Raw genomic sequence first — 13,591 nt, 5'->3', positions numbered from 1 at the left:
AAGTATATAGAAAGCTCCTACACAAAAAGGTGCACCCCATTAAGATGGCTTCCGTGAATCTTTACACAAAACTGCGAACAGGCCGCCTTGTGAAAGCACGCATACTTAGAGCGAAGCTTCCTTCCTGGTGAAGAAAAGGCAGGGAGCCATTGCATCTGCTCCGATACAGACGATAATTTCTCCATCATCACATGTGCCCTACCTCCCACAGGCTAAAAGCCATGAATGCACTAACTGCACCTGCTTCTTGACTCTGTGCCTAAGAACTCCAAGGCCACATTTCCGGATGACGCGGTGCTGAAACACTCCTTATGGCCAGAGATGGCTGAATATCAACACGGCACACTCTGCCCGCGGTGTACATAAAACCGTGCACAGTGTGCCTGCTTGCGGCATCAGTAACAGCTGTGATGCAGAAGGCATAAGCATATAAGAGATGCCCGGCCAGCTTTGAAGTGTTTGTAGGAGATGGAAGGCAAAACTTAGAAAACCATTTGTGCGAATAGCAGTCACTTGCAGGATATAGGGAGGAAAAAAAGAAAATGAACCAATGCTATTCTATTCCCCAGTAGGATAATGTGAGTTGTTTACCATTCTCCGTCTTCAGCTCACATCGCGCACTGCACAATAAATGCTCTGTTTGCAATTATTGTCTTTCTGGAAGGATATTTTGCTGATCGTTTTCATGAAATAGGTTAATTTAGATGCACCTAGCATGCCAACGAGCCTGTTTATGGGCATTTCTGTCAAAGCAAACTTCTCATAAGACAAATTTTCTGGTGACTTCTAAGTTCATCTTAAAGGGAGTCTACTGCACCATTCAACCCCAGACACTGCCAAGCAAAGTGGCTCCGTCAAAATGCCTGTCCAGATGTCCAGAATAGGGCAGCAGTGAAGCACTGCTCCCAGAAACCATCTGTACGCTCCGTATCTGTACAGGGCCCTTTACTACTGACACCCTGCTCACCAGAAAGCGACATGGGACTTGCTCTAGGACTTCGTTATGACCAGGCCGCCAATTTCTCAGAGCGCCCAGCGTATCTCGAAGTCCAATAACAAAGACAATCTCCCTTATGCTACCGAAAAAGAACACTAGCAGTCAATGAATAACAAAGACAATCTCCCTTATGCTACCGAAAAAGACCACTAGCAGTCAATGAAGAGAGCACAGTAGCAAAACAAAGTGAGGACACAGAACACGAAATCTATCCAACAACTTCCTTACCCAAATAAAAGAGAAAAAGAAAACGCAAGCATGAAGGTGAACCTGGTCCAGGGATCGAACCTGGGACTGCCACACAGCATTCGTGTGGCCGCTCTGCCAACTGAGCATACCAGGGTCGGGAGTAAACAAAACAAACAAGTTGGGAAAGGAAAAAAAAAAAACTGAAGGGCAAGACTAGCCGTCTGGTTCTGTTTCCTTCCAGCTGCTGCATCGAAGTCATGCATTAGAGAAATGATGAGGCAACCCTCAGGACTTGTTTACAATTTTTTTTCTTTTCTTTTTTATCGCACAAGAGCAGCTTTTGCCACAGAGTGGCATGACACGTCACCATCTGGTTGCTCCACTTCCGCTAGTTCAAAGAAGTTCGGATCAAGAACTACTTTGGCAACCCCATGGCGTTCCAAGTAACAGGCTTTTCCTGTGTCACCTCACGCAAGTCGAGCCCCTTTACATCAAACAGTCATTCAGCATGCGAAGCATCACTGACCGCACGTTAGGGGGCAGAAGGCAGCAGAACTGCGCAACAGAATCGAAATGCACTTTTACTGGAATGAAAACAGAGGCCAGCCTCACACAAGCTAGCTACCAAAAGCAGCAGTTCCAGCAGACAGCCAACAAAAAGCGTACCTTCCAGCATGTGGGCTCCTTTACTGTACAGGGTCTTTTTTACTACCCACACCCTGCCCCAAAGGAGCCCGGTGTAGCCTTAGTGTCGGACCTCGTAGTAACCAAACTGCAGTCTCTCAAGCAGCCCAGCTATTCTAGGGTCCAGATGGTACAACTTCCCCACAACATTCACAGAACAAGCCAGTGGGCATCGAAAACTTGGTGAAGCACACCCAAGCTCTACAAGCCCAGTTCAAAAATGACATCCGAAAATGTAGACAACCGGTTCACCATGCACAGAACTCAATATAAACCGTACTCATATATTGTAGATGATCGAAAGACACGCAGCTGCTTGAGCAGACCAGCGGGTGGATATGTGACATGAAATTTGGATCACAAAGAGAGAGAGAAAAAGAAACACTGTCGAACTTTAATTATTTCCATAATGAGCCCTCCCTGCAAATTGATGTCAACCATTCTTGAAAAAAAAAAAAAAATATCTTTATGCAAATAAATTATGCAATGTATTAAGACAACATCTACATTATCCAAACTCCAAGTAGAGCAAGAATATGTTAGAATTGCACGAAATTCGAATGACAAGGCACACTCTTCTCAACAGAAAAGGCACGATCAAGTAAAAAAATCATTAGAAAACGAGATTGGGGAAGTCTGAATTAGAAAAAGTGTACTCTATACATCGCTACTGAGCCTTCGACTGCTGTTGCAGGAAGACCGAAGTGTTCCTATCCTCCAGGTACTCTTTTTTTTGTGAGTGTGTGTGCGTGCAACAGAAAGTCACTTGCTGAAAGCATTATTCACTTAGTGCCACCACTTCGTGCTATTTTTTGCAGTCAAATTAAAACAAGTACATGGTCAAACTCAACACACTAAAACCACACTGAACCAATTAATTCGCAGATTATACTCACATCACCACCCCAGGGGGCAAGCTTGAACTGGTCGACGGCTGTGGCCAGGCCACCACTAGCAAGAGAGTCGACGAAGTTTTCAGACACAACGTGCACGTTGAATGTCTCAGCTTCCTTGACACGCTTGCTCTTCTTTTTGACCTCATCTGCAGAGAACGCAAAGGAAGACACACAACGTTTCGACATCCGAAAGATGTCCAAAATGTCATGCCCCCCCCCCGGGCAAACAGTTCTTCTCGTCTGTACCCCCAGAGCCAACACACCAAGAAAAGATGACCACAAGAACAGCAGCAAATGCAACGCCCCAAGATTCGCTTTGTAAAAGATAACAAAACCTGACTTGCTAACTCTGCAATCTGCACTTTCTCCCCTTTCCAATCCCCACTCCCCGTAACAGCTACCTTTAGATGAAATAGTTAATGCAAGTGACACATACTGCCTTAAATCCTTACAGTAGCCCATAGTCCTTAATACCTGTGCCAGGCAAATAATAAGTATTAACTACTATTAACAGCCGTCAACAATCACCAGCTACTAACTGATGCAGTTTGTACAACCCATGCACAATAATCAATTACTATCTATCAATTATGTGTACTTGAGATTAACAGGAGCTTCTTAATAGTTGTGATGTACTAAGCGACGATGAAGTGAAAAGTGATAGGAGCAAAGCAGGAGAAGACGAAGACAGAGCGTTCTAAGGAATGGCCGTGTTTCTGCTTGTTCTCCTTTACGTAGTATACAACTCATGCTGACATGGCCAAAACACCAGTTCAAATAAACCAGCAGTTAGCTAACTAAGCAAGCTTGATTTAAACGTTCATAAACCAGTAGTGTGTTCAAATGCAAACTTGATCGTAACGAAAAGAAGCAAGACAAAAACAATGCCGTGCAAACCTGCAAATGAGAGTACAAGCAACCGAGGGAGCAGCAAGATAAGCAAAACTTGCCGGCCGTTGAGATGAGGCAGAGGGTCTTCTCAGACACCTTGGAAGCAACCTTGGCACCGAGGGGAGCCAGCTTCTTCTTCAGTTCCTCCACTGGCGTCGTGGTCTTGCCAAAGACCACTTCCAAGCCGTCCAAGGGCTTCTCTTTCCCAATGCTTCCACTGGAAATGTAGGAGGGAGACGGGTGGTCACAGAATGATGTGCAGCTTTCTTTAGCTGGCAACAGACGCATAAAACTTGAGAGGCTACCAGCAGCATCTCTCCTTTCAAAGACACACAGCTACCGCATCGCTTTCAAATAAAATTCAGCTCCTGCAATGTCTTAATGAATAAGCCAAACAGTTGCCAGCTGTCTTTTAGTATTACCTTGCGTTATGGCTGCATCAGTAAAACCTCACTGATTCAGAAAAATTGTCTGAATTACCTGAATGCCTAATTATTGAACGCCCCAACTAACAATAGAACCCCGCTATAGTAAACTCGGATATAGTAAGGTGAACCTGAAGTCCCAGTTCACCTTCCATAGACAACTCTATTTTTCACCCCTTTATAGTAAAGACATATTTGATAAAAATCGGTTATAGTAAAGTGCGTCTGGCCATGGCGACGACTTCCCATGAAATGACATCAGAACACGAACACTACCTAAAATTGGGAGGCAATTTTCTGCTTTAAAAAAAAGAACAAACAAAAAAAAAACACCGAGTGTCCTTTTAAGTGGCTTTACCACTAGGCTTAGTAGCACTCAGGAGAAGCAAACGTTACGTAGGCCTTGAAGCCGTGAGGAAAAGCATGCAGCGCATAGGAAAATTAAAAAGTAAAGCTGTTTACAGCATGGAAAGAAGGCAGCGCGATCCGTTCAGAAAGTGCACGAGAGTAAAAGTGCATTGAGAAATAGGGAAGGGAAAAAAGAACGAACATTCACAGCACTGTGCAGCACGAAGCACGAGGCAGTGGTGGCAAGAAATGAAGGCACGGCGTGTGCGGTTTTGCAGCAATTAACTGCCACGCGCATCTTTCATCTGTTGCCTTCTTACCGACAGAAAAACAAAAAGATGACGCCGTGTTCATGCAATGCTTTGGTTTTCACATGATATCAAACTCAGTTGTATTCGTAGCCACGTTGCCCCCGTGCTTGAAAAGTACTTCCACAAGATGTAAACAAAAAATCTTATAATTGAAAAAAAAAAAATGGGACGAACAGATGATAACAGAGAGATGGAAGGTATTTTAGAGTGTTTTTGTTATTAAGCAACAAGTCGTGTTCAGTAAGTAGCCATTTGGCTATCAAACGGCATTTTCAGGACCATGTTATCACCAACAACTGATATAGTAAAGGCCCTGGTATACTAGTAAAGATTTTTGCCGGTCCCAATGACTTTACTATTAAGGGGTTCTACTGTATTGCCAAACACTATCCGCATGAAAGTAAAATTTATTTGATGAATGCCTGGACAATGGTGACCTCTTTTTTTAAGGAAGAAAACTCCGCATCCATACTTTTTAGCAGTTCGAGCGAACGCTTGAATTTGCATGCACTCTCGGTAACATCGGAAGTAGGATTGCTCCATAATGCAGGCCTGTGCAAATAGTGGTTTTCTGGTTCAAAGCAAGCAGTAGTTTTCTTTGAATAATTTCCAAGGAAATACTCACCATACTTCTTGCACACAAAAAAAACACTGGCCGGCACAATAAGCATTTTTAATACCCTTTGTTTTCTGAACTCTCGAAGGCATTACACACACAAAAAAAAAGTGTGCGTTGAAGGTTTTTGTTTACTCATTGACGTTGTGTCGACCCTTTGCCAAAGCAGCCACTGGGAAAATGAGGGAGCTGACCCATGGTGCGGTGCGAAACCTAACTGTGGGAACTCCAACTGCTGGTTTTAACTGCTGTTGCATGGTTGCTGCTTTTCAACGGTAACTTCACAGGCAACTGCTAGACGCAGGGCAGGGACTACTAAAATAGTTTCTGAAGCAGCTCTTGGAGCAGAAAAGTTTGCAGAAAATTGGAGCAGCTATGGAGCGGAAATGTAACCACTTTGTAGCAACAATATCAGCGTTTTGGAGCAACTTAAGTGCATGCGATTAATGCAGATCTTCATTAAGATTGCAAAGCCCCCGCTGTCCTCTTCGCAGTGTAACGCATAGAAGTGGTGCCTGCTTACAAATGGCCCCATCGTGTTTTGATGGTTCAATTTAGCTTAAAGTCACAAAGCGGCTCAGGCTACGACAGACGCTGTAGTGGAGGGCTCCGGAAATTTCGACCACCTGGGGTTTTGCCCTGACATCGCACAACACATGGGCGCCTTGCTTTTGGCTTCCGTTAAAAAGCGGCCGCCGCGGCAGCGATTCGATCCTGCATCCTGGGCACACTAGTCGAGCGGCCAGACCGCTGCATGCGCCACCACAGTGGGGCCCATCGTATTTTGAGGATGCTTCACTGCACGGAATGTAACAGTGCACAACCGGCACGCATTTTCAGCACACTGGAAGAATTATCTCATGCATGCAAGTGAGAGAAATGTGTGTAAGAGTTAGAATGCGTAACGCCATATCCAAATAAAAATAAACCACCCATGACGCAGCAAACAGCGTTAAAAATGGCGCAACTGTCCACTGCACATGCCTGATCGCAGCCGCAGGGTGGCATGAGAAATCAAGGAAACCGAAATTATGCGAGCTGTGCATAGAAACAACTGGCTAAGATACAACACCAGTGCCAAAAACAATCCACTCACTTGGCCGATGTCGATGGCTCTGTGGGCTTGGGTAGGTTCTTGGGGAAGATGCGTTTCTTCACAGCTGCCTTGTAGTTGTTGCTGGAAAAAAAAAATACCAGGGCAGTCACCTAACATGCAGCAAGGCGAAGGCATTTTGGCCGCTCTGCTGCGATCCTTCCAACACACGATCCCTCAAGATAGTCTTTCTACTCTCTCTCTCTCTCGCTCTAGAAAGAGCTCTCTAGCTCAGAAAGGGTAAAAAGAAACTCTGGAGTGAGCTCGCTCTCATCTCTATTATTATCACTAACTATAACTATCGATTACTACATACCAGAACCCCATAGATATCCTGTGGAATTCCACAGAATGTCACAGACAAATCTCGTCCACAAGTTGTGAAATTCAAAACTCACATCACCGATATCGTATCTATTTTCCACTGTGGAACCCCAGTCAACCCACCAGTGCGCGTGACAGTGTTTTCATAACAGGAGGCCTCGGCTCAAGGTAAACATGGCGGAAATGATCGGAAGTCAAATGATGAAAAAAAATTGTGAAATCACCAATACACATTATGCCTACAGCATCTTCATACCGATAGTCATGATAGCTCATGATAATGTTGCATGGCAGAAATGAGCAGAAGGCAAATGCTAGAAGAACTGCAATGGGCTTCACCAAAGTGCGCACATGCTAGATGCGTGAAACCAGAAAGTTTCTATGACTGAGTTTGTTTCCTTCCAAACTCTGAACAAAACATGGTACAGTAAAAGCTCGTTAATTCGAACTTCACGGGACCGGGAAAAATGTTCGAATTATCCGATGTTCGAATTATCGAATGGCCTCGAAAAAACTGGCCAAAACCGTCTGTACTACGGTAAATGTACCGTATTAAGTCGCGTAACGAACTCGCTCGCATAATGAACCCACCCAGCCCCGATTTGTGCCTACGAATCTGAAAGAAAAAAAAATAATAACAAAGGCGCCAGTCGTTAGCGCGTCCCTCTGTTTCGCGCCTTCACGGTCCACAACGCATTTCTTGGCAGTGCGCCAAGATGCTGCGCGGCGATAACGGCGTGTTTATCTTTTGACTTTAGCTCGGGCAGGGGGGAGGAAAGTGAACTTGGCAAAGTGCCAGCGCTTATCCGGTTGTGCAAGCCTCCTTTTCAGTACGTTCGCTTTATCATGCTATGAGCGACTTGGGCGGGCGCCCCGTCTACTGCCACTCTAATCATCGGAGCGAACGGTGCTAAAAGCTGGCGTCATGATCGCGGCTGACTCGCGTGCTTCCGTTGACGACTGATGGGTGGAAGGATGGATGGCTATCGCAAAAAAAAAAAAAAAAAGTTTAACCCATAGTGCCCGTCCCAGATCATAGCCTTTTATGGGCATTGGCTGGGACCGCGCCGACAGTACTTATCCCTATTTCCAAATTAACAGGGTTGGAATTCGAACTACGCGGCGGCGCGTAGTTCGAATTATCCGTAGCGGAACCGACCCGCGTTCGAATTAACGGGCTTTTTTATACACAGATCTCTATGGAGCTTGGCCGGACCAAGTAGTGTAGTTCGAATTATCCGAAAATTCGAATTACCGAGGTTCGAATTAACGAGCTTTCACTGTAGTTGCACGTGTTGGCCAGGCCATGTGCAACTCTTTCTGTGCAACTCCAGTTCAGGTACAGTTCAAGTGCCAATCTGACCATTTTCCAGCACAAATTTTCGAACAACTTATCACAATGAAGTGTTGCCACAGACCAGCCTCGATACATTCGCACCATGTGGCATCTGGTGTGCAACACGTGTTCTTTTGCTGAAGACTGCTGAAATGCCAGCATTCGTCACAAAGCAAGCACGTGCTTGCTTTCTGGACATGATGTGCAGTGTATGTGAAGTGTCAACTTGGGTACCTCTCATTGACGGAAGTGCAATGGCTCGAGTTTCTCCACTGCTTCCTATGACAGTTCTTTCTGCAGACGAAGAACCTGTACAGGCAGCATACCAGATGCCTCCGTGGCAGTCACGAAAAATGCAGCCCAAACTCGGGGTACTCAAGGAAAATAGACAAAGAAGCACAGTGGAAACCTGTCAACTCAAGTGTCGATTAGCGTGAACGTCCCGCTTCCTCAAACTGTAACCACTGGTACCTTCCGTATCAGACAAATCTGCCTCCAAAAATATTGAATAAATTTTCAGTTGCCGCCGAGTCAGAATTACCTACCGCCCAAGAGAGGTCGGCACCTCACACGTGGGAAGCGACAGTGCAAGCAAGTAACCACTGGTACCTTCCGTATTAGACAAATCTGCCTCCAAAAATATTGAATAAATTTTCAGTTGCCGCCGAGTCAGAATTACCTACCGCCCAAGAGAGGTGCACCGTACCGGCACCTCACACGTGGGAAGCGACGGTGCAAGCAAGTAACCACTGGTACCTTCCGTATCAGACAAATCTGCCTCCAAAAATATTGAATAAATTTTCAGTTGCCGCCGAGTCAGAATTACCTACCGCCCAAGAGAGGTGCACCGTACCGGCACCTCACACGTGGGAAGCGACGGTGCAAGCAAGTAACCACTGGTACCTTCCGTATCAGACAAATCTGCCTCCAAAAATATTGAATAAATTTTCAGTTGCCGCCGAGTCAGAATTACCTACCGCCCAAGAGAGGTGCACCGTACCGGCACCTCACACGTGGGAAGCGACGGTGCAAGCAACTACCAACCACCAGAACGGCGGCTTCGAGAAAACAAATATAGCATTTTTCCTCCCAGTGCCCCTTTAGCCAACACGGTTCAGAGGTAAAGAGCCAACTCACAGGAAAGGGTACGTCTCCTTGAACTCCGGGGGAACCTTGAATGGCACCCGTGGAGGATCCAACGTCACGTAGGTGCACTTGGTCCACCCACTCAAGTTACCCGTGCAGGCATACCCATGGGTCCTGCTCAGCAAAGACAAAAGAAAAAAAAAAGAAGAGAGAAAGAAATTGGGGCCTATTCCAGGGCCAGAAGCCAAACCAAGCCCTAAATCGGTAGAAGTAGGAAATTTCGGTTTCAATATAGTCTGTCACTGCTAGTCCGTCCTTGCAGTCAAAGGGCCAACAGCTTTGTGACAGGCTTGATTCTGCGGTTATTTATGATGCAACACCACTTGTCTAGAGACTAATTAATGAGCTCGTTTTGAAAAAAAAAACACAAGATGCTGCATAAGTGCTGCCAACACTCAGTCAGCTTTGCCTGAAAAACATTGACACTGGAAAAACCCCAACCAAGGACAGAGAGGTTAGGTACCGCTACTTACTTGAGCTTGAGCTGTCCTTCTTTGCACTCTGGGCACCGCTGGCAAACGCCAAAGGCCATGCTGTCCGACAGAAGGTCCAAGATCTACACAAGCAAAATAGAAGGCGTCATGGGTATTTCACAAATAGGTGTCGCAATGGCAATCGCAGAGCAAAAATCTCAACCAGTTAATCAACAATTAAAGTATAGCTCAGCCTATCCGACACCCCTGCCAGCTTCACTGCTGTTATTTTAATCAACTTTGCTAAGCCTTATGCCTTTCTGCAAACCCCCAATTTGTATTATACTGTTTTCTATCGCCCACTTCTTTATTTACTCTCTCGTGCTTAATTATTACTCCATGTTATGCCTAGCTTGTTTATTGTGCCTTTACTCATTAATGACGTTCCTTATTATGTTTTTTACACTGACCCCCCCCACCCTCTTTCCCCTGTAATACCCACACAGGAGGGACTCTAGTGGAGTGTTGAAAGACTAAAATAAATAAATGATAATCTTAAAAGCACAAAAATCCACTGCCTAAGCGGCCTCCTTAACTGCAGTAACTCTTCAGAAAACGCACATAAGCGCATATAATCACTCCATACCCGGCTCTCCCCAGGTGGGATGTCTAGGCCGTTGAACTCCAGCAGTTCCTGCAACTCTTTCTTGGAAAGATTCTTCTGCAGGTCACCACGAAGCTTGAACACGCGGTCAGATTGTTTCTGCAGGGGAAAAAAAAAAAATAAGAAAGGAAACCGCAACAAAGTCAGCCAAAACCTTCACACGCAGCCAGCTTCTATCCGAACATTTGGCCCTCGAGCAATTAAAAATTTTCACGCAAAGACTATGGCATGCATTCTGACACAAGTACGCAGGAGGAATGTCTGAGAATTAGAAATCGAACATTTGTACATTAATGGCAACCTACAAACTGGAACCACTAGGCGACAGATGCAACTTTCCCAAAACATCCTTAACCTTGTGTTACGGGCAGCAGCCCAGCTGTGACGATTATCAATTTTGTTCATTGTCGTGTTGCACCAAGGCTGTAGAACATGTTCTCTCATGAAAACTAACTTTCAGAGTAAGAACCCCGTCAGAACAAGCACACAAAAGTGACCTTAGTTTCCACCCCAGGCTAAACATTTTCAGATTTTACTGAGAAGCAGGCCAAGATTGCGCAAAAAAAAAAAATATCGTCCTAGATGCCCAGTTTATACAGTATCCCTCCAGACTTGACACCTCCACATCGTGACTCTAGCCTGGTTTCAAAATCTCACTTATGCTGTCCTTGACTGATTTCTTTCAAAACTTGTTATGCAAACATACCAGCGAATTTTAAAACGTCATCCTTAGAAAAAAAAAAATGCAAACAATGCACATTGCAACTGCACCAAACCTACCATAAATGACGAAGGTCTCCATCTTAAAAATAATTTCCTGTGTTCCCTTTCTCAAAATGGTTCTGTGGCCAATTTTGCACATTTCAGCAGTTTTTATAACGCCCACATATCGGCAGATTGCATCTCAGTAGCCTGTCCGGTAATCAGATGTGAACAGTGTTCTTGTTCTTTCGTAAGTTTACGCCTCCAACGCACTTTGCGACAACTGTGGCCAACCAGTGCCTCGTGGTTGTTGAAATGACAAATAAAGATAGCCAATGATCTGTGGCTACTTAGGATGGAGAAAAATTAATGCTTCTCAAATGAAGAGACGAAGGTCACATCATTCCACCCCGCAGTCTCTGGATTGTGCTAAACTGTATAGTGCTTGTTTAAAAAGATTTTTCTGAGCAAACTTTCAATCATATACAGCTCTCACTCAAATACCTTGCATGTTTTATTCTGCTTCACTCTGCACTTCTAATAGCTACTACCCGTAACGCCGTCTGCCAGATTGCATTCTAACTACTCGAGCGGACAAGAGAGAGGGCTACAACAGCTCTGCTAAGTGCATGGCCTTGTGCCCGCACAAAGAATGGATAAGCTTTTCAGGCTCTTGTCAGCCTAGCCCAATATACATGAACAATCCAAAAAAATTATCTAGACAGCATTTGCGAGCTCCTTCCGTGCATTCCTTTTTCCCCTCATTGCGGGATGAACTCTCTGCATCTATTCCAGTTGCCAACATCTCTTTAACCTTTGTAATTAAGTCCACTGCTACACCTTGCCAGATGTGAAATGTATGCATAAAGGTATGGCACATCATTACTTCGTGTTCTTTCAGGCCAAAGCTTTACTTCCAAGTTTGAAGCAAATGAGAACGAACTACAGTCTTATGAATCTTTATTTTGTCAATTTATCAACCACACCTTTACGTGTGTACAACATATTTTACATAAGGTACGGAAATAGGAACACCCCAGAACCAACCAGTGGAGCCTACAGTATAGTGTTTGGCCAGTATATAAGCTTAGATAAATTTTATTGTAATTTGCTTTTAACTGAAAAAAATGCATATTTTCAATGACTTCTGAACAAGACAAAGGCTTTATACCAACCTTGGTCACATCAGCAAGGCATGCAAAGTGGGCCCAAATAAATGCTGCAAACTTATTTAGAGAATTTTCTCTCTTGCTCACGAGTATCATAATTAAAATCAAATATGGTCAAGTTCGGATCGCAAACGGCTAAAACTGAGGTTTTTGATGGGAATATCCTGGAACTAGTGGTAATGAATATGCATCCTATTTAGGCATTTCCACTGCGCCTGCAAATCTAGCTTTCCTGCAAGGCAATACGCAATGCTCGGAGATCCAAGGCAGCTACCTTTTACCTCGCATAAATAGGGTTCTGAAAAATCACTTCCAGTTTTAAGAATTTGGGAATGCAGATGTTTCGTGTAAACACCAAGTGCGAACATCAAAAGTCGATGCATCACCTGCACCTTGGCCTTACCAAACGCCGCACAGAATGCTTTATCAAATAACCCTCACCAGCATCAGCACATTTTCAATCGTGGCGTGACACGCGTCATCTACATCTGCATAACTGGCACCTTTTCGAACACCCAGCCAGTGATACCGGAAGTATTCTGGGGCCCACAATCATCATCAGTACTAGAGTGTTTCTGCAAATGTCGAAACCCAAATACAAAACAATCTGTGTAACCCAGAGTGACAGGCACCAAAAGCAACCACAGTGAAATTTCAGAAAGGCCCAACCTGTGTCCAGAAGAGGATACGACGATTGCATGCTGTCCAGTTCCCTCTCAGGACGAACGTCAGCCGGCAAAAGTCCAAAACTCACACATATAGACTTTCATTGCGCATGTCTTTCAGTGACTTGTGATGCTAATCTTCACACAGCATGACAATGAAATCAATGCTTGGAAGCCGTCAGGTTCACTTATCAGTTGTCTGACTGTGTTTGGAATTCTTAGCTAAGACCATTAAGCTTGCATGAGAGTCATAGACCTTTCAACATGCAGAACTTACCCCTAACCCAAGGTTGTGAAATGCCCGGTGGGCACAATTTGCGACACCATGACATTATTGCAGAACAGTCGGCACTGGAAAATTGTCTCAGCAAAGTTCACTTCCACATGGTAAACTAACAAGAACCAAGTTCACCGTTGACTTGAGGGAAATCAAACATCGATTGTAAAAATTTATCCGATGAACATACGAAAAAAAAAGAAATTGTTTTTGCACATTAATGCAGAAGCAGGGCGCTTCTCCGACCATGGCAAGCAGTTCATTAACATACCTCTTCAAACTGCTTTCTCTATCACTCCCTCTAAGGCACTGTCCATTCCCCCGCACTCTTGTAAAAGACACGCTGCATTTTCAAGCTAAGCTACAAAAAGAACACATCTCGTTCTCAACTACTGTGGGCCTCTAGACCAATAAATCAATTTTTCAGCCCCAGCTCAAAGCACGA

General features: G+C 44.7%; 1 protein-coding gene across 1 annotated transcript in view; it reads right to left on the bottom strand.

The window, feature by feature from the left end:
* Nucleotides 1-13,591, bottom strand: part of LOC146173857 (poly [ADP-ribose] polymerase 1-like) — a 52,551-nt gene that overhangs the window by 24,685 nt on the left and 14,275 nt on the right. The window contains exons 7-12 of the mRNA XM_084583837.1: nt 10,316-10,432; nt 9,730-9,812; nt 9,248-9,370; nt 6,454-6,534; nt 3,717-3,874; nt 2,767-2,912 (exon numbers count right to left, since the gene is read on the bottom strand). Of these exons, the coding sequence (XP_084439963.1) occupies nt 2,767-2,912; nt 3,717-3,874; nt 6,454-6,534; nt 9,248-9,370; nt 9,730-9,812; nt 10,316-10,432 (708 nt within the window). The remainder of the gene's footprint in view (nt 1-2,766; nt 2,913-3,716; nt 3,875-6,453; nt 6,535-9,247; nt 9,371-9,729; nt 9,813-10,315; nt 10,433-13,591) is intronic.

This window comes from Amblyomma maculatum, chromosome 11 (genome assembly GCF_055883805.1).
Source record: "Amblyomma maculatum isolate TAMU_Amacu chromosome 11, ASM5588380v1, whole genome shotgun sequence".
Classification (NCBI taxonomy): domain Eukaryota; kingdom Metazoa; phylum Arthropoda; class Arachnida; order Ixodida; family Ixodidae; genus Amblyomma; species Amblyomma maculatum.
The sequence above is the reverse complement of the archived record's forward strand: the minus strand, read 5'-3'. Positions and strand labels throughout refer to the sequence as shown.